This window comes from Mauremys reevesii, linkage group 4, assembly GCF_016161935.1.
Source record: "Mauremys reevesii isolate NIE-2019 linkage group 4, ASM1616193v1, whole genome shotgun sequence".
Classification (NCBI taxonomy): Eukaryota; Metazoa; Chordata; order Testudines; family Geoemydidae; genus Mauremys; species Mauremys reevesii.
The window spans coordinates 75,605,671-75,632,064 of NC_052626.1; the positions used below are offsets into that span (position 1 = coordinate 75,605,671).

Below are 26,394 nucleotides of genomic sequence, written 5' to 3' on the forward strand. Positions count from 1 at the left end.
CACTGCCAGCACCAGCGCAGAAGTAAGGGCAGCAGTACCACAACCCCCCCTCCCCCAACTCCTTTTTGATCAGAACCCCTACAATTACAACACTGTGAATTTCCAGATTTAAATAGCTGAAATAATGACATTTACGATTTTTAAAGCCCTAAGACTATGAATTTGACCAAAAACGACTATGAATTTGGTAGGGCCCCAGCTATACTACAGCTTTCATGTAGTTCTGGATGCATGCAAGCAGTTCATTGGTGAGAAGTTTTGCTGGATCACTCTAATTTGGATTTGCCCCGCCCCCCACTGACACATTCCACAGCAGCAGCTCCCTGCTACCAGCGGGGAAACGCATCTCCCGCGGCTGCGGGGGGACAGATCAGGACCACGCCAAGAAGCTGGGGAGGCCAGGCAGGCCAGCCCCACGCGGGGCAAAGGTGGCGACCAGGAGTAAGTCTCCGGTCCTCGGCCCACCCACCCCCTCCGGGCAGGGACTCAGGCCGGGTACAAGGAAGGGACTCGGCGCAGCTCGGCCCCCAACCCGGATGGGGGGCGCGGAGGCTGCCTGGGGCAGAGCCAGCCGCATGGGGTTCCCAGCGCGGAGGGCTCCAACCTCAAGGGACCCCGGCCGAAGCCCCTCGCTGAAGAGGGAGCCCCGGGCCGCTCCGGGGCAGGGTGGGCTCAGACCAGGGGCGGGGGAGGGGGCAGCCCCAGAGAAGCCGACTCACCTGCCCAGGCGCCCAGCCCCGGGCCCAGCACCACCGGGCTGCCCAGCACCCAGACGCGGAGCCCGGCCAGCAGGCGGTAGGCGGCCCGCACGGTGATGTACACTGCGCTCAGCACCCCCACCCAGTAGAGGAGACCGCCACTGGGGAGAGTTCCCGGGACCTCCATGCTGCGGGGGCGGCGGACAAGAGCACACTAAACCCTGCGGGTCGGCGCTGACCCACACCCGTAACGCCGCCCGCCCACCACTACTTCGCCATTGGCTAGGCTGCCTCTCACTCAAAAACATACTCCTCTTCTATTGGGTAGCGCTTCGCCACACTGCCCCCAATCTACGGGGTCACGCCAACTGCCTTCTGATTGGAAGATGGGGATACTCATCAAACGCTCCCATTCATCAGGCGCCTGCACGCCGCGTGGTCGACTTTACGCGTCTACAGCCTTTGGCAGAGGCACTTGTCAGTCACACAGACCGTTTGGCGGCCGTTGGTGCCGTCGGGGCGCGTAGTTTGAAGTACGGTGCAAGGTCTCTGTCAGCTAAGCCCGTGGAATCCCCCGCTGGGGAGAAAGAATCCCCGGACTGGGCCCAACTAGGGGGACAAACGGGCACTGTCTGGGGACCTCCTTCAAGCCCTGAAGGCAGGAGATCCCAGCAGCTCACCAATACCTGTAAAGTGCAGCTTGCGGTTACTGATTTGCAGCAATGTGCTTACCACCAATATTGTCATACATCTGCACAACTATGTATAAGTGTACCAGTGTTTAGGTACCAGATCTCATTGCAAGTAGGGGCCTTCCTACTCCTGCTTTTGGACTGTGATGAAAGCTGACAGTAGGGAGACAGGAGTCCAGCTGTGCAGTAAGGCAGATGCCTAAGCTGCTAAAATGTACAACAGGGCAGAATGTTTGACTCATATCATGGCACAAGACCACATACAGACTAGAAATCAGATATCTGTGCTGTGTCACAGTATGTAAGGCTTTGCTAAAATAAGGGACACAAATGTTCTATTTTCAATAGGATGCAGAACCACATTGGGGACATTTTGCTTCTCCATTGGAAATGTGCAAAGCCACCAAATCCTCATCCTCTAAATGAATGAATAATATTAGGAGCTTGCTAGGACACTTGTGAAAAAAATAAGAGCACCTAGAAATGACAGTATAAGACAACTTTATTTCAGCTTGGACCTACTGCAAAGATTTTCAGCAAGATCTCTTCTTCATGTGAAAGGTAAGTATATTGTTGCGCTACTGGAAATAATCAGGTTGGACCTGGTCAATAATGATGTGAAGAATTTCAACGAAAACCAAGTCTGCTGTAAATAGTTTTGGTGAGTCAGTAGATGAGGCTCTTCCCACAGAATCAAAGCTTCACGAATGTCCCATCATAGATAGTGTTAGCAGCAACTAGGCTAATGCAGGTACTGTACCATCTATCCGATGACACGCAATTCCAATGTCCTGTTCACATGTACTGTAGTAATTAAAGACTGGCACTTTTTGCAAGCAGAGAGGGATTGTTTCTTGTCCCAGCCAAATTGCCATTATGAGTAATTACATTTTGCCTACCTTTTTTTTCCTGCCAGGTTCATGGACGCACAGTATTTTGCTCCACTTCTACTTGTTACCTTTAAGAACATAAATAGCCCCAGTGAAGTAAATTAAGTTATGTGGGTGATTATAGATGTGCTTTTATAATTTATGGCAGGGGATCCTAAAGCTATGAATAGGTGCTTCCTCCCCCCTGGCCCCCACCTCAGCATTTTTTTTAAATAAACCTAATCATAATGAAGGCCATAGTTTGTAAAGCAGTTTGAGCGTCTTTGGGAGGAATGGTTCTGTAACAGGGTGCTTGGACGCCCTGTCAGCCTAGTGGCTGGCATGCCTTTCAACCCCTTGTTTTCCTGGTCAAGATGCCTTAGTGTTCCGGGTAGTGGGGGTAGAAGGACCCAGGCCCTCCCACTCCTCTGGAGGGGCACTCCAAGCAGGCAATCTAAATCCACTTTCCTGGACTACTTCCTACCAGCATCCCTTCAGTTGGGGCATGGCCCCTATTGTCTAATTTGCTGGGATAGCTTGCCACATGGACCTTGGGCGGTGCCCAGCCACAGTCCAGGCTCCTTTGGGCAGGGCAGTCATAAGTTTGGGCCCCACCAATCAGCTGTTTGGTGGCGGGTGGGAGGGGGTGGAACAGGGTGGGAATAGGCAAAGTGGGGGCAGGGCCTCAGGAGGGGGCAAAGTGGGGGCAGGGGTGAGAAAAGGCAGGGTGATGGGGGGGGCCTTGGGGGAGAGGGTAGAGTGGGGGCAGGGCCTCAAGGCGGAGCAGGGGTGGAGCACCCACCCGGACAGAAGAAAGTCGGCACCTGTGCCCACACTGTCTCTGGTCTGGAGTCACTCAGTTACCGGAGACTCCTAGGTCTCCTCTATAGTCTCCCTTTGCTGGGAGACAGAACATGAAGTCTTGGCGGGCAGGCTACCTTTCAGATAGGGAAGTAGCTAACGCCTGCCTGTTCACCTGTCAGCCTGAACTGGGCCAGGCTTTCTCCTTTTCTCTCCCATCTAGGCCTGGCATTGGCTGCAGGTGTAATTGGGTCGGGCTAGCAGGACCCAATGGCTCCTTAACCCCTGCCATGCTGATGGGCACTTTTTCCATTTCATCACAGGTTCAAAGAGTTAAAATACATTATTATTATTAGTGTATGACTGTCCAGAACATGGGTCGACAACCTTTCAGAAGTGTTGTGCCGAGTCTTCATTTATTCACTCTAATTTAAGGTTTCACGTGCCAGTAATACATTTTAACATTTTTAGAAGGTCTCTTTCTATAAGTCTATAATATATAACTAAACTATTGTTGTATGTAAAGTAAATAATGTTTTTAAAATGTTTAAGAAGATTCATTTAAAACTAAATTAAAATGCAGAGCCCCACGGACCACTAGCCAGAACCCGGGCAGTGTGTGTGCCACTGAAAATCAGCTCGCGTGCCACCTTCGGCACCCGTGCCATAGGTTGCCTACCCCTGGTCCAGAATAATAGTGGTTCAAGCACATGCCTGTAAACTGAATAAACCATAATGTAGTTTCTGTACCACAGAGTTATTTCTCATGTGTTATGCTCCCTGATGCATCAGGTTCCATCTTCCCACCATTCTGAGTTGTGTGCTCCAAACATTTTTAACATCGTTTTTCGTAAAACAGATGAAGTTCCCTCAGTTGCGTAGGTCACGATAACAAGAGTCTGTTATTAGGGAGTTGCTGGGTCAGGGAGATTTAGTTCTCTTATGGCAGGGGTTCCTAAAGCTATGAATAGGTGCTCCCCCCGGCCCCCGCCTCAGCATTTTTTTAAAATAAACCCAATCATAATGAAGGCCATAGTTTGTAAAGCAGTTTGAGCATCTTTGGGAGGAATGGTTCTGTAACAGGATGCTTGGAAGGCCTGTCAGCCTAGTGGCTGGCATGCCTTTCAACCCCTTGTTTTCCTGGTCAAGGTGCCTTAGTTTTTCGGGTAGTGGGGGTAGTTCTCTTGCTTTGCTTTTAGTCATACTGCTTGATATTTATTGACTTTTGCTTGTTTACACTGCTTCAATCAGAGCTGGCCCTATGTACAGTAAAGCAGGCCACAGGTTGAGGCCCTTCACCTCATGCAAGGTCTGCCACACACAGGTTGGCCCTGTGTCCCACAGCAGGATTGCACAAGGATGAGACAGATCTCTGCGAGGCACCCTTTTCTCTAGTATAGCAATGAGGCCAGAAAAAAGAATCAACACAAGCCCTGATTTCCCTGATTTCAGCAACGTGTGCCCCACTCAAGCCTCTTCCCTCCCTTCCCCATCCCACCCCTCCAAAAACTCCAGGCTTCAACTTGCCCTCTTCCACTTTGGTTTTCTTCACTCTTACCCTTATTGTTCTTTATTGGCCGAGGTTGAATATGGAAATGATTGAGTTGGCTTCCCCTCTAAGTCGTCACTGGAACATTGTATTTGTATCAAGTATTATTGCTCTGATTTCACTGTTGGAAGTGCTCTTGTGCAATTTTGTAATAACCTTAGCATATCTAGTAACCTGGGCCATGTTTCCATGCCTCTTATGCTGTATCCTTCATCTGTTGAACTCATCAACCATAAACCTTTTGTGCTTAAGGCTCTTCCACATATCTTTTGGATCATACCCCTTTTAACCTCACCATTCCACTCCTGAGCATGGCTTTGTAGAGTCACTGGAAAATCTCTGTGGCATGCTGCAAATTCTATCTGTTTAGCTACTTATATGACCCCATCACCATAATATCTGAACGCCTCCCAATCATTAATGGATTGTCTCTTCATAACAACCCTGTGATGTAGTAAAGTATAATCCCCATTTTACAGATGGAGAACTGAGGCACAAAGTGGATTAAGTGACTTGCCTATAATCACATAAGAACTCTGTGGCTGAACAAGGAATTGAACCCAGGTCCCTTGAGTCCCAGTCCAGATTTCCATTAAATAAAACATCTTTAATACTCTAATTTTACAGCAGATTTATTTAAATTGGAAAATAGAGACTGTCACTGAATAATACAATAGCCCAATATAGTAATATGGTAGGCCAGAGTTGTTTATTTTGATATTAAATTCAGTCTATATCATGCTGTTCCCTCACTTTCAGTTTTCAATATATCATAGATTTTGTATTGACATTACATTGCATAATAGCATAATGCAAGTTGTCAGAGATGAAGCTGGAGGTTGAGGCCTGATCTACACTACAGGGTTTGGTCAACATAAGGTGCCGTGCATTGACCTCACTGTGGAAGTGTCTTCACTTAAATTTGGCTCCTGCCAATATAAATGCTGATTTAGTAACACCCCCTCCCAGAGCAGTGTAGAGTCTTGGTCAATGTAATTAGGTCAATGTAATCAGTGTAGACACTGCATTGATTTCATCAACTGCTACTGGCTTTCAGAAGCTATCCCACAAAGCCCTACACTGACAATACAATCGATACAATTGCTCCTGGCGAGAACGCGCACCGCCGACACAAGGAGCCGTGTGCACACACATAAGCAATTTAATAACTCTAATGATTGTATGCTGACGTAAGTTAAATTGACATAATATAGTAATATAGACATGGCCTTAGTATGTTGGAAGAGGAAAGTTGTGGGGTTTGGCACCTGGGGAGGCATAGGAAGCAGTTTGGAATTTTGAGTAAAAAATGAGCTGGATGTTTCTACTAAAACTGTCAGCAGATAAATAGTCAACAGTGTTGATATTTAAATTGTCATGTTCCAACATATCAACCCATTGACATGAATGCGGCAGATTGCACCTCTCTTAGCTATTGTTTTGGCTGGCTGAAGATCCAGGAATGATCACTGATTTATAGTCCGTTCATATTTTCATGACCATCTTTACAACCACAAGGGCTAGAAAAGTTTAGATTCTGGAGCACCATTCTGTGTGGGGGTAGATTCTACAGCTAATTCTGTGGCCTCAAATTCACAGATCCCAGTCAGGTGCAAGCCCCTGTGGTCCTATGTTGCTAACACAATAGCAGAAAAGGATATAACTTTACCATAATCCACTCGCATGTAACATAAAACATTCTGCCAACCAGGGCCAGTACAGCCTCCACAGCACTTCTAGAGCTGAGAGTGAGAAATTGGGATTAGAAATCAAAACCTGATCTTCAGTGTGGCAGCGCAGATGAAGCTGGGCCATAGGGCCAGTTTGACAGCCTTTTGTTTAGTGTGGATTTTGTACTGGTTTCTCTGCTAGTTTTATTTTAGTTCTAGTTCTGGATTATCTCAACATCTTTCCTAGTTCCTGTCTGCATTTTTATGCTGTCAGTAGGTAACATCTAGGGATGAGTAAACTGGTTCCAATAGGAATTGATCCACACGTTCACCCAAAACTCATCTCACCTGTTTTCGTCTTTGAAAGAGTGAATCACTATATGATGGAAAGATTTTATGAGTTGGGTTTATTTTTCATAGATAAAACTAAAAGCAATCTCTTAGATTATTTTATAATCCAAACCTGTGCTTTAAGTAAACTGGACACCTGCTCTACCATCCCAGTAACTTTCTTGCCTTTACCAAGAACAAGTCTAATGACATCCGCTGATGTGAAATTACAAACAGTACACACAACGCTGTAGAAACATTAAAGCTGCATACAAGTCCAGCCAGCCCACAGGCAAGAGGTATAAATTTGTCATCAGGAAAACCAGAACGTAGGGGAAATTGTGTAAGATGTGTAGCAGGCTGATTATACGCAGAAAAGTTAATGCACTACTTGTGCAATACTATAGCAAGGGGGTGGGATGGAATGCTTTCCCAGTCCTACCACGTGATCAATTTATACCTGAAACATGAGAAAGTATGACTGTCATAACTTTTGTACTAGTTAATGTAAATACAACTGTGGCAGTGTACTCAAACAATTTATCCTATATAATACACCTTGAATACTGGCTGTGCAATGAGCATCTCAGTGGAGATGGAAGAATACAGGGAGGGAATGCATCTTCTCCCTAGGTCACAGATAAGTTGTGTGGCTTCAGTGCAGCCATTATTGCAAACTTAAGGCTGTATTACCCCATACTCTAATGCACAGCCTCCTCAATGGGAAGAAAATGAGGATCCATGTGACAATGGATCCTACAGCTCTGACTTCTCCCCTTTCACACTGGTACACAGAGTGCTAGGAAACTACAACTCCCATGAGGCATCAAAGTGGCTCGGCCACAGGGAGACACCATGGTGCTTCATGGGAGATGGAGTCTGGCTGGGGAACAGAGCCAGGAGGAGGCAGTGGAGGGAGGAGGGATACAGAACTACATCTCCTATAAAGTACAACAGTGGCTCAAGGGGATGGAGAGATTAATATTGATTCAAAATAAAATGTTTGTTTAGCTCAAACCAAAATGTAACATTCTCGGTTTCCGGATAGAAAATTCTGCCAAAATCTATCTTTTCCCCTGGAAAACTTTGATTTCAACATAATCCCATTTTCCTGCAAGAAAATATTTCATTCAAAAATTCTGACTAGCCCTAATATTGGGCCAAATCCTGTGATCCTTGTTCAGGCAAACCACTCACTGAAGTTAAGACAGATTTGCCATTGACTTCAATAGGAGCAGGAGCAAGTCCTCTAGAAGCAAGGCTTTTTGAGATCAATTTACTACTATTATTATTTATGGCTTGTATTAATATTAATATATTAAACTGGTATTATTTTTTACTTCTCCCTCTCCACTGGCCCAAACATGCAGGGCATATCCAAATCTTGCCACTTCCTTTTTCTCAACATCACCAAGATCCACTCTTTTATTTCTATTCCCAAAGCAAAATCTCTCACCCAGGCCCTCATTATTGCCTGTTTTAACTACTGCAGTACCCTTCGCTTTGGTTTCCCAGACACCATATATTACTCCTATTCAGTCCATACACATTCATCTTCCTTGCCTGTCAATTTGATTATATCACTCCCTTCTTTAAAACTCTTCTCCGGTTTCCCATCCACTATCAAATAAAATTTAGATTCTGGTCACTACATTCTAAGCTCTATATAACTCTGTCTCTCCTTACTTACCCAAACTTGTCAAGCTTCATGTTGCGCCCATTCCCTCTGCTCTGCTAATGCTCCCAGCCTTGTCCGATTGTCAATCTCCTCCATGCCATCTTCCACGTACTCCCCTATGCCAGGTACAATCTCCCCGAGCTCACCTGCAAAGCCTCTATGTTCTCTGCACGTAAGTCCCTCTTAACTATCCACTTCTGCTGTGCTGCTTACAGTGAATCAGACTGACTTGCATATAAATTTAATTTTATTTTCTGTTGTTTCCATTCCATTTTCCCTAACCTTTGTCTCGTTTGTCCTTAGATTGTGAGTTCCTTGGAACAGGACTATCCTTGAATGTGTGGAAAGTACCTATCACATACTGGGTGCAACCATAAGTAAAAACTGAATAATATTACTGTATTGCCCTGAGACCCCCATTCAAATCAGGACCCTGTTGTGCTAGGCACTCTGCAAATACAGAGTTTGAGAGAGAGTTCCTGACCAAAGAACTTACTTAAGACAAGATACAACATATTGGTGCAACAAACAAGTGGAGGGAATGAGGAGACAGGTTGTGTGGCTTTAGATGAGATATACATGGAAGATCATTGACATCATTACATTACTTGCAAAGTGTAATAAGCCCAAGTGAATAAGACTAAACCATGTTTTCATATTTTTAAAATACTACATTTTTATTTTAATAACAAATACATGCTTGCTATGTTTCCTGTTATGAAAGAACATACAATAGCATGTCACTCAAACAGCATACATTATTAATACAAATCTAAATAAATTATAGACGCCTGTGCGCATAATCAAAATGTTTCAAACAATTAAATCTACTGTGGAATTTAAGTTTTGTTGAGTTCAACAACACATTGTAATCTGGATTTCTTTGCCCTTGAACAAGCATATACATTAGATTTAATGCTGGTGATGCAGCAAACTCAGCGTGTTAACTGGTACACATGACATAGGATTGTGATGTAGGAAAATATCTTTGTGAAGAAGTGGATAATTAGCCGAGTCAGCGTGATGTGGATTTATCCATGTATCCATTACTATTGACTCTTGGTTTTGATGACAATGAATAAATTTGTCCTTAGAGTAGTTTGAGTTGCCACTAGTATAATTTTGCTGACTTTCTATATTAATACACAGAATGGAGTAGCTGTTGAGTAGAATAACTTAGCTAACAATTTATTTTTTCCTGTTTATACATCTGATCCTGACAAAGCACCACTCAGGATCAGACTCTCAGAGAGCTTCCTCCCTACCAAACCAAAGCTGTATATTACTCAGTGAAATTTGGTTACATTTTTTAGATTTGTACAATTGATAAATGGAAATGTAGGGTCCAATCCTGTAGCCGGTAGTCAAGCAAACCTCTCACTTTCCTCAGTGAGGGTATTTTCTGCATAAGGACTGCCATAGTGGATTCATAATTACAATAGCAAGGGCCAACTTGCAGGACTGACTTTTTTTCCTTTTGATGCTGTTTCTCTACCTTACCTTTAGTCAGCAGCAAATAATACTCAACCCTTCCAGAATTTATATAATTAATTCCTAGGAATGCTTTAAATATACAGCAGTTATGTATTTTCTGTAAGACCGAACATGCATGTGGGTATGTGTATGAGAGGTGAAGAAACAACTCTACTATAATTTTAAGAGAAAATAATACAGCTATAAAATTGTTTTTACTCCATGATTGTGACAATCAGATCCCAGACTCCCAAGGAAAGAACAAAGCATCTGAACCCCAAAGAATGAGCAATTGAATCAACTGGTTGTATACAGTGTTATTGGCTATAACTATGTGTCATATAAAGTCTTCTGTGAACACTTGTAATGTTCTGAACTTAATGGTCATTAGGAGCTATGTATACAGGTTATAGTTATGAATGTATGCATGTATATATGCAAAGAAAATTGTAATCATAACTGTTTTGCAACTACAGCATCACCTCACAACAGGGTGGTGAAGCAATCAGGCAGGGAGAGACACTTTTCAGGCTAGTTGTTTACATGAATCCAACTTTAAGTACCCATCCATAGTCCAGCCAGGAAGAGACAATTGTGGACCATTAAAGTTGATGGAAAGACATTGAAACTGAAAAGAAAACACCTACGCTGGCAAAGCTTATGTTGCTGGGGGGGGAGTGTGAATAAATCACCCCCCTGAGCGACATAAGTTACACCAATATAAGCACCTGTGTGGACAGTGCTATGTTGGCGGGAGAGCTTCTCCTGTGGACATAGCTATTGCCGCTCGTGGGGGCTGGATTAGATGAACTGACAGGAGCACTCTCTCCTGTTGGCTTCGAGTGGCTACATTACAGACTGTACAGTGGTGCAGCTGCATTGATACAGCTGTGCTGGTGTAAGGCCTCTAGTGTCGACATAGGCTAAGAAAGGTGGAAGTTTCCTCTAATTTGAAGAACCATGAGTCATCATGCCACGAGAAACACGAAAATGTGGGGGAGGAGAAAAAAGCCTTTTAAAAGTAGGTTTAGGGTTGAGGTTTTTTAATGCAGAAACAGGGCCAGCATCTAGGCAGGATACATTGGGAAACTGTTCAGAGGCATTAGGTAACTTGTATTAGAAAAGGGAAATTGTCTAATATAGAAGTGTAAAGCCTGAAGTTGCATCTTTATGTTTATTTTCTGTGCTACTTGTATGTGTTTGCTTTTCCTTGCTCTTTCAGCTTTGAATCTGTGATTTTTTCCTATTGAATACACATTTTGTTTATTTTTACCCATAGCAGGTCTCTGGTCTGCAAATTGTATGAAGTATGTGTCCCAAAGTGAGCTGATAATGGGGGGCTGTCTTCACACTTTCAGGAGTGATGAACCAGAGAGGAAAAGTCCAAGTGGCTGGTAGTTAAGACTTGAGTAGATGGATTTAGGGAGACTCAGGGCTGTTGATATTACCCTGCGAGCAGTAACTAGGCTGGTAGAAGCCAGGGTGAGACCTTTGTGCTTCTAGGCTAGCTATTGGTATCAGGGCTTTGAGCTATAGCAGCATAACATTAAGGTCGCCAAAAGTACAAGGCTGGCAGTGACAGAACCCCTTACTGGTCTGGGTGATCCCCAAAACTTCACAATGACATTGTATAGAGAATGCTTTCTCCCATCTACAAGATAACAAGAGTCAGATTCTTGCATTGCTTTTGAGTGGGATACAGTGGAATTATAAGTCATTAGAAAGAACATGTGCTCACTGTGTGAATGATTTCTGTGGCAAATGGAGCCGATCTGCTGAGACTCTGCTGATGAGTGTCACCAGCACAACACGTTTGGCAGTCGAGCTATTCCTTCAGCCAGCGATATCATCATGGAAGTCTGGGATGACGAGCAGTGGCTGGAGATGTTTGTATGGGAAGCTAGACTTGGGAAAGCAGCATCCCGCGCGTATGCGCTTCTGCTTGTACCCTCCATAATATTTGTGAAGGGAAGGGTGAAACATTCAGTGAGGCATGGACCACCGAGGTTCAAGTCCTGAGGGCTGAATGCAGCACAGGAGAGGGGAGGCTAATAGAGAGGCCCAGCACAGGGCTTCAAGGATTAGGGATGCCTTGAGGGAAAATTTTGAAGGCTAAGCCAACAGTAATGTTGCTGCCTTGCATGGGAGTGACTGCTTACTTACTTATATGTTATTATTTAATAAATAATAATATTTGCATTTACTCTTCTTTTTCTAGACTAGGTATCTTTCTTTATCTGCTATAATAAATAAAGACTGTTTTCAGCCAAAAGAATTGTTTTAAAAAAAAAAAAAACCTTTGACAACAGACAGACAGACACACAACACATTAACACAAGGGGGCAAGGGTGTGGGGTGGTGACTGTACAGTCACAAGTGCATATATATGTTTTCTAGCAGAGTGCTGAAGAACAGTTTTCAGCATGTCCTTCCTCAATTTTGAAGCCTCTGTGATGTTGAACATCTGGGCAGTCCAGTCAGGTCACTGTAGACACAGAAATGACAACATTTAACAACACAGCACATTTTATCCACTATCCAGACATGATTACACTGTCCAGAAACATTTCCACCCAGAAAATAAAAGCCTTACGGTACCCCCTCGCTCTCTGCTTCTGCAAGAGAAGAGCTCCTGGCTGCATGCCTCAGGGAATCTGGGTTTCTTCCCCATCCCAGGAGCTTCACCACTCGCGGTCCCCCCCCCCCAGCCTCTCCCCTCCTCCTCCTGTCCCCCAGCCTGTCCATCGGCATGGTTACCTGTAACCTGTAACTGATTAACTGATTGCACTCCACACCTGGCTGCAGCAACAGGAGGACTGTGGTTGCACCGTATAGGACTTTTCTTATTATCCGTATATATGGGGTTGTCAAACTGGTTCGTGGAAAGCTGGTATATAACATTGTGTGATCTCCTGCTCCTTGTTTTCATCTGCTTTTACAAGCACCCAGACTCTTCTTTGCAGTAAGGAGCCTGGACGCAGTAAAAGAACCTGGAAAGGGGGAAAGAAGCCAACTAAGGGTATGGCTACACTTGAGATTTGCAGCGCTGGTGGAGGCTTTCCAGCGCTGCAATTAGTAACTGTCCACACCTGCAGGGCACATCCAGCGCTGCAACTCCCTAGCTGCAGCGCTGGCCATACACCTGGGTCTGCTTGGGGAATAAGCATTGCAGCGCTGGTGCTGCAGCGCTGGTCGTTAAGTGTGGCCACACACCAGCGCTGTTATTGGCCTCCAGGGTATAAGGATATATCCCAGAATGCTTTTAACTAAATTACTCCCTTTGTTTTGTTATGCTGCCTCTCTTTGTTTTGTTGTGAACTCGGGGCTCCGGGAGCTGCTTATCTAAAAAACAAACACAGCTCCTGTTTGCCGTGATCAATCTGTAACTGACTGAACAATCAAATGAGATAAACCCACTACCTTGCTGTGAATGAGGCAGGCACGGGGAAGAGTATTTGCTCGACGAGAGAAACAGCGGGGGGGGGGAGAGAGAAAGGGAGTTTGTTGGAGCAGCTGCTTATCTGGTCTGCAGGCTGTTTGCAATTAAGAGTAAGGGGTCGGGAAAATTTTCTGATTTTGCACGGCAGGGAGCTGATACACAGTGTCGGCTCCAAAAATCCACTCTCTCTCTCTCCCCTGCTCCCTGTGACACTCCACCCCACCCCCCTCTTTTGAAAAGCACGTTGCTGCCACTTGAACACTGGGATAGCTGCCCATAATGCATCACTCCCAACAGCGCTGCAAATGCTGCAAATGTGGCCACACTGCAGCGCTGGTAGCTGTGAGTGTGGCCACACACCAGCGCTTTCCCTACACAGCTGTACGACCAGCGCTGTAATGCCCAGCGCTGCAACTCTCAAGTGTAGCCATACTCTAAGTTAGTTCTATTAGATGCTACTGCTATATAAGTTGAGGATAAAACAGGAGCTATGCTGAGGGACTGGAGCCACAAACATGAAAGGAACATCCAGAATACAAATGAATCAGACAACTTGGTAGCACATACATGGAAAGGGGGGAAGGGAACCAGGCAACTTAACATTATGTGTCCATGTAAGCAACTGCTGCAGTTACCACAAGGATGTTATGCAGTTCCGAATAGGATCAGTACTAGGAGGAGAAGCAGCAATGAGATAGTCTATTAAAATGCATTCCACACTATGAAAATGTTTGCTGATTATAAAGCCTCAGAACCTGCCCAATTTCAGTTGTATTATCTGCTCAGGCCCATCTAGAGAAATTTGGAGCTCCGGTACATCATGTTCATTGGGCCCCCGCCCTCTCATTTTACTTTATTTACATAAAGGTTACAGATTTTTTGAGAGGGAGGGGACCCCGTGCTCGGTTCCCCTGTACAATTGTCCTTCCTTTCCCTGTTCTGTTGTCAGCCCTCACCTACTGCATGTAGGATTGTCAACTTTCTAATTGCACAAACCAAACACTATAGTCCCTGCCCTTAGGCCCTGCCCCTTTCCCAAAGCCCCGCCCCCACTCACTACATTCCCACTCCTTTGGTGGCTTGCTCTCTCCTCCCCTCACTCACTTTCACTGGGATGGGGCAGGGGTGCAGGATGGGGTGAGGGCTCTAACTGGGGGTGCGAGCTCTGGGGTGGGGCCAGAAATGAGGAGTTCAGGGTATAGGAGGAGGCTCCGGGCTGGGGCAGGGGGTTGGGGTGCATGAGGGGGTGAGGGTTCTGGCTAGGGGTGCAGGCTCTGGGGTGGGGCTGAGGATGAACGGTTTTGGGTGCAGGAGGGGGCTCCAGGCTGAGGGGTGAGGCCGAGGGATTTGGAGTATGGGAGGGGGCTGTGGGCTGAGATAGGGGGTTGGGGTACAGGAGGGGGTACAGGCTCTGGGGTGGGGCCGTGGATGAGGGGTTCAGGGTGTGGGAGGGGGCTCTGTGCTGGAGCAGGGGGTTGGGGTGCAGGGGAGGTGAGGGCTCCATCTGGGGTGCAGGCTCTGGGGTGGGCTGGGGTGCAGGAGGGGGCTCTGGGTTGGGGGGTCTCAGGGCTGGCGCAGGCTTACCTCGGGCAGCTCCCAGTCAGCAGCACAGCGGGGCTAAGGCAGACTCCCTGCCTGTCCTGGTTCTGTGCTGCGCTGCAACCCGGAGGCGGCCAGCACGTCCAGCTCCTAGGCGGGGCAGGGAGGGGCTAGGAGGCTCTGCACGCTGCTCTCGCCCACAGGCACACACACCCCGCACCTCCCATTGGCCACAGTTCCTGGCCAATGGGAGTGTGGAGCCGGACTTGCTGGCCACCTGGAAATCCTAACTGCATGTAGGAACTGCTGTTACCGCCATCTTTTTTTTGTCATACAGATTCCAAAACCCCTCAGCTATATTATTATTAGGTTTCCACTGTTGTTCCATGAGTGGGACTCAATCAATCCTTGATAGGGGAGCACAGATACAGTGAGTCTCCCATAAGTCTGTGGATTGCACTTTTTAAAATGTTGGCTATTCACCATTTTTTATTGTTTATACAGCTCTATGCAGATATATAAGGAGATAAAGATGCTTCCCTGAGCAATCTTACTTAGATGTAATGCAGGGAGTGATGCTCATAGGGAAGGGCAAGATTTACAACCATAAGAAACCATGTGATTTTTGTTTGGCTGTACCTTGTTTAAGGTGATTGTATGTTCCTGGTACCCTGTCAGCTTTACAAAACCAGTTTTTGTCCCATTTCTTGTAAATTGCTGTACACTCTAAAGGAGCCTCAGACCAGCTAGGCTGATGCAATTGACTGTTAAATGCATTTGCACATCAAGCAACACCCACACCAGAATATCCCACCTATCCCTCAGGGAACATCCTTGTCTGCACAAGACCTTCAGTAAACCTCACATGTTGAGTCAGAGACACTTGGCTTTAGACTTAGTCTGACTCAGGGCAGTGCTGTGCTGCAACTAGTAAGTCTAATATAGGACTATAGGTCTACATTAGACCTGAGTGAACTATGGTTTTAAATTGAATTTGAATATTAGCACGAGTAATAGGCCCAAAGGATGTCACCAAAAATAATGTACTCTTAAGAGAGAGAAGGATTGTTTGTGATAAACTTGTAGTGTCCCCTTGGAATACCAGTGTCATCTTATTTAAGGTTTGGGAAATAAAGAAAACATGGCTAACTGGGCACCAGCTGCAGTAAATAATTGGTTAGAACTTAGTCCAGTATTTGGGAAAATATATGGTAAGTAAGATAAGTCAAAAACCTTGGAGAGAGCAAGGTTCAGCCCTAAACTCCCTCATTTAGCTTTTGCTAAGGTCCAATAATCTGCAATTACATCACCTGTTTGTTATACTGCATATAAAAGCAAGATTTTATAGAGGTTCTTTGTCAGTGCTTTTCCTTCCCCCTCTGGCATCACGCCATGATGAGAAGATGTCTCCTATGCCTGGCCTGTTGTATTCTGGCCAATGAGTTTCATTACTGACATAGTTTTTAGGTGGGATGTTGGTGCCCTGTGACATCACAACTGTTTTTTTATACTGATTACCATGCCAAACTTAATACATGCATCAGAGAACTTATTCAGCATGATCTGCAATTCATCAGGTGACTTAGAGATGAATGCAGCGTCATCTGTAAAGAGCAGATCTTGAATAGTGAGCCGGGTGACATGCCTTTTGCTCTGAAATCATCTGATAGTGAACAAGCTGCCATCCATCCTTGATTCAGTTAGTATGCTCGATTGATCATTTCCAAAAGCATACTTAAGAAGAATAGAGAAAAAGATGCAAAAACCAGTAGGCACTAAGATGCAGCCTTGCTTTATGCCCGCATTAATGCTAAACTCAGACGATGTTTCATTTTCATACTGGATAGTTGCCTTCATTCCCTCATGGAACTTCTTAAATAGAAGAGAACATTTTTTGTGGACAGTCAGTTTTCAACAGGGTCTTGTATATGCCATTCCTGCTAACCGTGTCGAAGGCCTTTTGTAGGGAATGCTACATAGAGAGGTACCTATTGTTTATGACTTTTTTTTCTTGAAACAATCACATTGTGAAGGACATGTCAGTCATGAAGCATCCAGCTCTGAATTGGCTCTCAGGATAAACTCTCTCAGAAAGGACTTGGAGTCTTTTCAGCAGGACCCTTGCAAGCACTTTGCTGACCACGCTGAATAGAGATATCCCTTGGTAATTGTTGTAGTCTGCTCTGTCCTCTTTATTTTTTTATAAAGTAATTATGTTTGCATCATTCAGATCCTGGGGTATGTGGCTTTCTTCTGCAGAGAAGTGTGTGGATACTGCTCACAAGCTTTCTCCCCCCTGCCTTTAGGAGCTCTGGAAGTATCTGATCATTGCCTGCTGCTTTCCCAGGCACAATCTCTTTGATAGCATTCTCTACATCTTCAAGAGTTGGTGTTTGGTCCAGCTCCTACATCACTGGAAGCTGGGGAATGGCAGCTAAGGCAGTATCACAGATAATGGCATCCTTTGAGTAGCGTTCTTTGTAATGCTCAGTCCATTGGTCAAGTTGTTCTTGCCTGTCAGTCAGGATGGTGCCATCTTCCACTTTCAAGTTTGCAGGTGTTTTTACAAATTGGCCCAAGTGCCTCTTTGATTCCATCATAGGTACGATGAAGGTCCCCTGTTTCAAAGCAGGTCTGAATCTTCTGGGCACATTTTCTATTGGCTTTCTGCACCACAGCCTTAGCCTCTTTGAACTCAACGTTCTGGACTTAGTTGGTTGTTGAAGTAAAGTGAAGTGAGCTTGCTTCTTCTTTTCTACGAATGGGAGCAACACATGTTCAGACGCTGTGAACCAGTCAGGTTCTTTTTCCTTTGTTGTTCCAAAGACATACTTGGCAGTAGACAGTGCCTTAGTCTTGAAATTTTCCCACAAGATGTCAGAATCAGGGAATCAAATTGATCATTTTCAGAAACACGCTCAAGCACATTGGAGCTCCAATGTTATCAACAGATAATGCAGTTTGCTTATTCAACAGAGCTTGACATGACTCATAAAGAAAGACCACAGGCATAGTTCAGTGGCAAAGGCCACTCAGACAGGTTTATTGCCTTCCTGGCACAATTCTAGTGCCCTGGCTCCGTGGTTACAGATACACTAATACATGAGTGCACAGTGGCAAGGAGTGACTCATTCGGCCGGGGCAGTCTCTGCTGTCCCCCACACCACACAAAGAGTTAAGGTGTGGTACCCCAACATTTATAGACTGAGACCAACAACTGCGATAGTACATACATTGTTTATCTTCCCTGTTTCATGATATTTGTTTGTTACCTCCACTTCTTCCTGATATCCCAGACAAATCATATTACTTAGATATTTACGTAACTATCTAGTGCCTAGTTCACTGGCAACAACTTTGCCAAGTTCATATACTGGATGCTTATTTGCTTTAATACATGGCCTGACTTTGGTTCACTGCCTATAGTTCCGGACTCAGATCTTGCACCAAGCCCAGGGCTCAAGACCCTCTCTCTACTACAAGAGGTACCAGTAATTTTTATTAATAGGCTTTTCTGTGTCCCTGATCACTGCAGCAGCTGAGTGCCTCACAAATATTAATTTATTTATCCCAGTGAGAACCCATTCCCGTGCCTTAGCCATGATATCTTCCTTCCTTTCTGATGGCTTGGGCTGTGGTTAGCTGAGAAACACCCTTCTTACTGTGAGCCAGCCTAGCACTTGATATCCACTGGGGCTCTCAAGCTAAGAGTCACTCACTTTATAAGCAATGGGTAAGGATATGATTCTGTCACTGAGGTCACAGATTCCATGACTTTCCAGGACCTCCATGACTTCTTCTGGGACAGAGCTGGAGCAGCTGTTAACCACTGGAGCAGTGCCGGGAGCAGGGGAGAGGGTGGTGGTGGCTGGAACAGCCGACTGGTGGCCAACTCCGGTGCTGCCAGAGCAGTAGCTGCCAGAACAGCTGACTGGCAGTCCATCACCAGAGCAAAGGTCCCCAGCTTACTGGAGCAGCAGTTGCAGTTGGGTTAAACCCCCTGGGGCTGAAGCAGCTTTTCTGATATCAGCTGCCTCCACACTAGGCCCTAGTCTACACTGGGGGGGAATCGATCTAAGTTACGCAACTTCAGCTACATGAATAACGTAGCTGAAGTCGACGTACTTAGATCGACTTACTGTGGTGTCTTCATCGCAGTGAGTCAACTGCTGCCGTTCCCCCATCGACTCTGTCTGCGCCTCTCGCGGCGCTGGAGTACAGGAGTCAACGGGAGAATGTTCGGAGGTTGATTTATTGCATCTAGACTAGACGCGATAAATTGATCCCCACTGGATCAATTGCTGCCTGCCAATCCGGCAGGTAGTGTAGACATACCCTAGGAGTGTTTTGCTGGTACAGTATACTGGTATATCTATACTGGAAAAGTGCTCCTACTGCAGACATGATCTAAGTGACATACTTGTGGCCCAAGCAAATTTGATCCCTTTACAAATTTGTTTTTCACACTAACAACCTGTCTAACTGCAGCTTTTACCCTCTCTTCTATAGTAGTTCCCTTCAGAGGTTTCTACAGTGTTAATGCAGCACACGTGAACTATTACAATTAAAAAACAAAACAAAGTTATGCTCTGGTTCCCATCTCTAGCTAAACCTGTTACAACACATATTTTGACTATGTTTGCTGACTGGTGGGGGAAATACAACTGAGCTGTCCTAGCTTCAAGTTGCCTCATCCCATGTTTTTCAGGTTACCAGTCTGCATGGCATCTGTATTATTAATTATTATTATTATTATTATTGTTTGTAAACCTAAGGTTTCAGCAACCTCCCTTTCTGCCTCAGAGATTTAAGTCCTGAATTGCTGAACAATAAACACCACAGTATAACTGCAGGAACAGAAGTTTCACCTAAAGCAAGAAATTGTTGGCATGTTCATCCTGCTGAATGCAGAGCCAAACTGGCACACTGATGTCTGTGGATCCTTATGAGAAAGTTCCTTTAACAGGAATTACGCAATAGGAAGCTATAGAAATTACACTATAAACCTATAGACATTAAGAGAGAATTTTAGGCTCTAGGACCCTCCTGTTGAGTTACCTTAGGCCCAAGTGCAAAACCCCTGCATTAAGGTGGGAGATAATTATTGTTGTGTCATGCTAGCCACCAGAAAAAGGGTGGGAATGTTTCTTTGGGCCAGAGAGAAATAGGATAGAGCTCCTAGAGGAACACCACAGGAACAGTCAATATTGGGGAAGAAGCTTAGGCTGGGTTTTGTGCAAGGCTCGTTGATTTTAAAAGTTTAACAAAATGCCGGAAAATAGGGGTGAGTTTGGACACTAAATCAGGGTCTATGTACTCTGTTGAGGAGCAGAGAGGGACTAAGATCATTTACAGGATGTTATCCTTTCTATAGACATTTTTTTAAATCATCCCTTAGATTTCTTAAGGTTGGTTAATAAACTGTACATAAAGGTTATCAATCCCTTTTGAATTCTGTAGGACTTTTCCATAAGCAATTATAATGGGGAGTGCTTCACATCCTCAACATGTAGAACAGGAAGGGGCTTGAGGGATTGGTGTGCAGGAAAGCAACTTTTGTAGAAGCAGCAATGTTCAAAGTCACAAGTACATTTTAAAAAGTGAATTTTAGTGATTATAGGTGCTGAACTAAGAGTCCCAGAGTGTGACATTCTCTAGTGAATACACAGTGTGAGCAGTGGAAGCAGAAGGTTAACCTTCTAGCCTAATGCACCCTGTTGATTCTGAGTAGGAAAGCCCACCTCTAGAGGCAAGACAACATGGTCCCACTTGCTTATTCCTTGGAGTCTCTGTTGACACTGCCAGTCAGTGCCTTTTGAAATAGTAAGTTAGTAATATGGACACTTGTCCATTATGGAATGAATAAAAGACAGCATTCATTTCACTGGTCCCAATACCAACATACTGTGTTATCTCACATGATGCATTCCCCTCAGACCCATCTGCTCTTTGATGAGAACTCTTTGTTTCCCATCTATAACCCATTGTTTATTCACTGTATCATATTATCTAGAATCATCTTTCTCTCAGTGCATCTTTGTGTGGTGCTATGTTGAACATGAAATTGTGTCTACAGCCCTCCCTATATCCAATGCATCTGTTGTTGATGAGAAAGTTAGTATAGCATGACTTGGGTTTCACAGATGCAAAGCAGCAATCATGTAATGCTTCCTCTTCTCCACAGCTCTGTGTTCCCCTCTTATGTTTTTCCAGAGAATTAAGAGGCACAGAAGTCAGTTTATCTTGACTTATTCATTTCCCCTTATTTTTAAAGATTTGAAAAACATCACCCTTTCTCCAGACCTTTACCTGAGGGCCACCATTTGTCAAGTATTTTTGGTAGCACTTCTACAACTTAGTAATATTGCACGTCTACAAAACTTTTCATCTTAGGATCTCCAAGCACTTTACAAACATTAATTAATTAAACCTCATGAAATGCATGTGAAGTAGGTATATATCATTCTCAATTCGCAGATGAGAAAACTGAAGCACAGAGAGGTGGCATATGACACTGTCAGGAACAGTAGTCAAGACTTACAACTCACAGGCCCTTGTTGTTAGAACCCAACAATACTTCTTTCTTTTTTCAGAGAGTTCCCTAAATGCTTCTCACCTCCCCAGAACCTACTCGATGACAGTCACAGGGCTTGTCTACACTACAGGACTATTTCGAATCTACTTAAGTCAATTTTTTTGGATTCGATTAATAAATTCAATTTGTATCCATATACAATAATACAATTCGAAATTGACATTCACATCACGGGGCCTCTTCGACTTTGGCGGTGCACTGTGCTATCCAGCTATCCACCTCCCCGCTGCCCGCTGCCCATTGGGATTTTGATTTATTGCCCCCTGGGAAAAATGAAAAAAAAATGTGTCAATCCCGCCCCTCCCCTCTCCCCTCTCCTCTCTCCCGGAAAAGCGCGGGCCTCTTCTTCTGTGGTTCTCTGGTCGGTCGCCAGCAGCGCTGCCAGCACACAGCAGCATGGAGCATGCTCGATCATCGCTGCACTTATGGCCATGCCGTTCTCCTCCACTCGTTATCGCCCACCTCTTCCACAGTCAGATGACCGGGCCCGGCAGGGAGGCCCCGCAGGCGCGCAGGAGAGAGAGAGTGGGCCAGACCTCAAGCAGCAGGTACGCCGGTGGCAGTGGGTCATGGTCATGGTGTGGAAAGGGAACGGGGGTTCTGGGCCCGGGAAACAAGAAACAAACAGACCTGGTGGGACTGCATAGGTGCTGCTGCAGGTCTAGGGCTGACACAACACTTTCAGCGAAGGACTTCCTGAACTGAACTGACACTTTGCTGTGCCTGTGCCCTGCCCTGAAGCCCCTGAGAGGCCAGGAGACAGCCCCCTGCAGCCAAGACTGTGCAAGCCCAGTCAGCAGCCCTCCTCTGCGCTACCCGCCAGACAGCAGCGGTCGGGTCAGTAGCGGCGTGGGACTTTACCGTGGGCCACTGGGGGATTGCTGTCATTCAAGTAAGCAACTCAAAACTGCTCTGAAGGTAGTGACTGTCGTTAATGTCAGGTCAGCCATCAGATGGCTTCGATGGGATTCCCAAACTGTGGTGGGGGGGTGGATGGAGACTCACATCCATCCTCTGGCACCAGCCCACCACCAGGCCAGACATTAACCGAAAACCACTCTTTTCAATGGTGCTGCAAGCTGTGGTGGTGGACGGGGTGGTACGCCCAACAACGCGTGGCGGGGGTGGGCAGGTTCATGGCGCGCGCGTGGTCTTCTCTCTGCCTGGTCTGTTTAGACGCCTGCAGGGGCACTTTCTTCCGGACCACAAATAACGGGTGGGGATGTGCAGATGATGCCAGTGATGATCGGACCGGCCTACTGGCTCACTAATGCCCCTGGCCCCTCGAGCCCGCTTAGGAAGTGGAGGCTGGGGAACTGGACAGTGTAAGCCGCTGTGCAGAATGGTGGTGGAGTGTGCTGTGGAGGACGGAGGATGAGGATGGCGGAGATTGTAGTGACGACGACATCAGCGAAATCCACAACCAGTGTGCTCTGCTTGCTTGCTGCTTGCCACAATCTCTGTGCAAGCAAGGGCGAGACCTTTTGGTGGCTGAGGTTGGAGGGGGAGATCGCCTGGCTGCTGTTTATGATCAGCCAGAGACCCGTGAAGCGAGAGCGATATGCATCGAAGCGATTATGAGCAGGGGAGGCTTTGAAAGCAGTCCTCTCAGAGCAGGGTAACCTGTGACTGTCCACTTTGATTTTTAAGAGCCTGATCATATAAAACCAGTTTCCCCACTTCCCAAGGACGTTTTAATTAATAAGGACATGTTTTTAATTTTAATAAAATCTTTTTTTTCTGTTTTGCATTTCTGTTTCTTCGTTGAAAACATTCTGTGCCTCTGCTGCTGGGTTGGGGTGCCCATGGGGTGGTTGGGTTGACGGGAAGGGGGGTAGGGGGTTACCATGAGGGGTGGGGGTTGGGGCGTTTGGGGGGTGGGGGTGAGGTGAGGGGGGGGGGGGAGGGGAGGGGTGCTGGATGAGGTGAGTCTCTTTGGGGCTCCGGGAGGGGAGGATCGTGGATCCAGCCTCATGTGATGGAAAGGAAGCTCAAGGCCTTTACCCAGGGGATCAGGCACCCCAGGCTACTACACAGGAAGGACAGGGCAGCACCACACCACACCACACAGACTGTCCTGTCTGCCTAAGCCTGTGCTGCTGTGTGTGCTGCTGCCCTGACCTGTGCCCCTGTGTGTACCCTGTGGGCTACAAACATACAAAAAAAATAAAACGAAGTCTTCTGCCACGATGAAAAATCGAACGTGAAAAACAACAACACAGCATTTAATAATGTTATACAGGAAACAGTGGGGTTGATTTGGGGATTTGGGATCAACTGGTGGGTAGATTCAGCGAGAGAACAACTGTTACATTACAGAGGGGTGACTGTTGTGCATTAGTGCTGCAGCAGTGACAGCCAGCCCCCCCTCCGCCTTCTTGAGTCACTTTGGGTGAGGGGACAGACTTGGACTTGGAGGGCGAGCGTTGGGCACTGCAGGGGGGGCTCTTGCCTGCGCCTGCAGAACATGCTGGTGGTCTTCTCTTCGGAGCGTGTCCGCTTGCTCCTCGCCCGCTCCTGCAGCCGCCCTGCCACGCACGGCCTCTCCCCCTTCCTCCCTCTGCCGCACCCTCTCCTCCAGGCTCTAGGCTCTCCTCTCCTGCTCCTGGCTCTGGCCCTGCTCTCTCCCCTCTGCTCTGAGGGCTGCCCTGGTGTCTGGAACATCTTTCCTTTCTTTTCTTCCTCTTCTGTCGCCTCTGCTGCGTCAGCCCTAATCTGCGGCCAGCCTCGGGCAGTCTGTGTGATGCGAAAAGGTGTGATGATTAAAAAATGCAAAAGATTTGCCAACACACAATACATCAGTGCCAACACTACAGTCAGTCTAGACAAGTCAGAAGAGAGCAGGTCAAGAGATCTCGGAGTCTACGTCTCTATGTCGAGATTCGAAGGAGCGCTCTTGGTACTGGATAGCGCATGGATAGCGACAGCTGCATCCCTCTTGCACAAGCAACTTAGTTGCCTGCAGTCCCTGTGTAGCTTTACAGATAGCTCTGCTGTCTCTCATGCTGCTTGCATGCAGCTCCTGCTGGAGGCAATGTGCAAAGCACTAAGAGAAAGCACAAATGCATGCCTGCCCGCTTTTCTGTGAAAGCTGAAAGACGAGCGCACGTGCTAAGCTGCAAGGCCTGCAACAAGTAAAAAGTAAAGCGCAGGGTCATCATTCTTAAGTAAGTAAAAGTCTTCCATGCACTTATGTAAAGTCTCTTAAGTCTACCAAGTACAATAGTAACAGTACACTCATTTCATGCAAAACTGCAACAGAGTAACACAACAACATCACCCTGAATGACATGCAGCACTTACACAGCAGAGAGGATGTTAATAGAAGCCCTGCCAGAGAGAGGCACCCAGCGGACTGAGTGCTTGGTCCACAGACTGAGGATGGAGGATGCCATGCTCAGAGGTGTGCGTGGCACCTCTACCTGAGGATGGCATGGAAGCCTCTTGCTGTCAGGCTTTTCCTTCTGCTTTGCACTTTCCAAGAAACCTCTTCTTGCTGAGTTTCTCTATTGCTCTCTGAGAGTATTTTTTTTGTTTTTTTATTTGAAAATGTTTATATTTATATATTATATTTTTTTTTGTTTTTTTCCTTGTTTCAAAAAAAAAAATATATAGTTTTTCTTTTTCTATACCTCCCCCTTTCCTAAAAAATAAATGTTTCCCTTTTGTAGTTAGTGGAGCCTGATCGGGATCCTGATGAGATCCTGGCTGGCTGGGGCGGGAGGGAGGGTCGGGGGTGCTCTCGCCTGCGCTGAGACCCTTCCTCCCTGTCCCCTCTCGCCCAGGAGGCGGGAAGGAGCCCGGGTCGCCTGCCGCGTCCAGAGTCCACTCCACTTCCACCCCTTCACGTGGGGCACACCTGCATGTCCATGCTGTCAGCCATGCCGCCCTCACTGGCTCCGGTCACTGGTGGAGGCCGCACTGCATTTGCGCTTGCTCGACTGATGTCTGCACAGAGTTTCTTTTCACCTCTGCTTGCGGCACTGCCTTCCTTTTCGCACTCTTTTTTCCTTTCAGGCTGCTTCCTTCCTCTTTCCATCCTTTTTGTACCTGTTTTGTCTCTGACTCCCTAGACTTGACTCACGCCCCACTCGCCTGCTTGTCCGTCTTGGACCCGCTGACTCCGAGCGCCACCTCATGAGCCAGACTGCTGCTCTGCATGCATCTGCGCAGACGCCTTCTCTGCTGTCTGGGATTTGCAACAGGACTCCTCTGCAGAACCGCTCTAGAGGAAAGCAAATTCATGCAGGCTCATTTCATTTCAGCAGGCTGGCCAGAGAATCCAAGCTCATTCAAACCCATTCCAGAGGATTTGCTGTCCAGCTACTGTGGCCCGTGCTGCTAAGTTCGATTAGCATCCAAGCTACAGCGTCTGGAGCTGTGGATAAGCCGGTGGTGCTCCACACTCCACCTGCCGAGTGCAGTTCCCACAAAGAGCCCCCAAGTGCAGACCATGCCTAATTCTAAGTGGGTGTGAAGTTGTTTAATTCATTGAATTGCTGTAAATTCAGATAAAAAAGCGCTGTGTAGTGTCCACAGTCATTAAAAGGGAGATTTTCAATGGGGTCTAAGATAGTTAAGCACCCTGCTCCCACCGAAACTGAATAGGATTTGAGGCATCTAAATCATTTAGGCTCGTTTGAAAGTCCCAGCCTTAGTTCAATAAAATAATCCTTCATTATTCTCCTTGCTAGAAGTCATATCTACATCTTCCATTTTGCTGTTAGAATTTGATTCTATACTATACCTCTATACCAGGGGTCAGCAACCTTTCAGAAGTGGTGTGCCGATTCTTCATTTATTCACTCTAATTTAAGGTTTCGCGTGTTAGTAATACATTTTAATGTTTTTAGAAAGTCTCTTTCTATAAGTCTATAATAAACTATTGTTGTATATAAAGTAAACAAGGTTTTAAAAATGTTTAAGAAGCTTCATTAAAAATTAAATTAAAATGCAAAGCCCTCCAGACCAGTGGCCAGGACCCGGGCAGTGTGAGTGCCGCTGAAAATCAGCTTGCGTGCCCCTTTGGCACACATGCCATAGGTTGCCTACCCCTGCTCT

The 26,394-nt window shown here is 46.2% G+C and overlaps 1 protein-coding gene and 1 long non-coding RNA gene across 5 annotated transcripts in view; one reads left to right on the forward strand and one right to left on the reverse strand.

Annotated features, from left to right (window-relative positions):
• The window catches only part of HSD17B12 (hydroxysteroid 17-beta dehydrogenase 12), a 148,345-nt gene extending 147,208 nt beyond the window's left edge, over positions 1–1,137 (reverse strand). For 2 of the 4 annotated variants that reach the window (XM_039536809.1, XM_039536808.1), the window contains exon 1: positions 720–972. In XM_039536809.1, the coding sequence (XP_039392743.1) occupies positions 720–885 (166 nt within the window). In that variant the 5' untranslated portion in view covers positions 886–972. Of the gene's footprint in view, positions 1–719; positions 989–1,008 lie in introns of those variants that run through there. The other 2 variants (XM_039536810.1, XM_039536811.1) reach the window with 2 other exon arrangements.
• Positions 1,138–1,152: 15 nt separating this feature from the next.
• The window catches only part of LOC120404381, a 28,890-nt gene continuing 3,648 nt past the window's right edge, over positions 1,153–26,394 (forward strand). The window contains exon 1 of the long non-coding RNA XR_005597968.1: positions 1,153–1,951. This is a non-coding gene — a long non-coding RNA (uncharacterized LOC120404381). The remainder of the gene's footprint in view (positions 1,952–26,394) is intronic.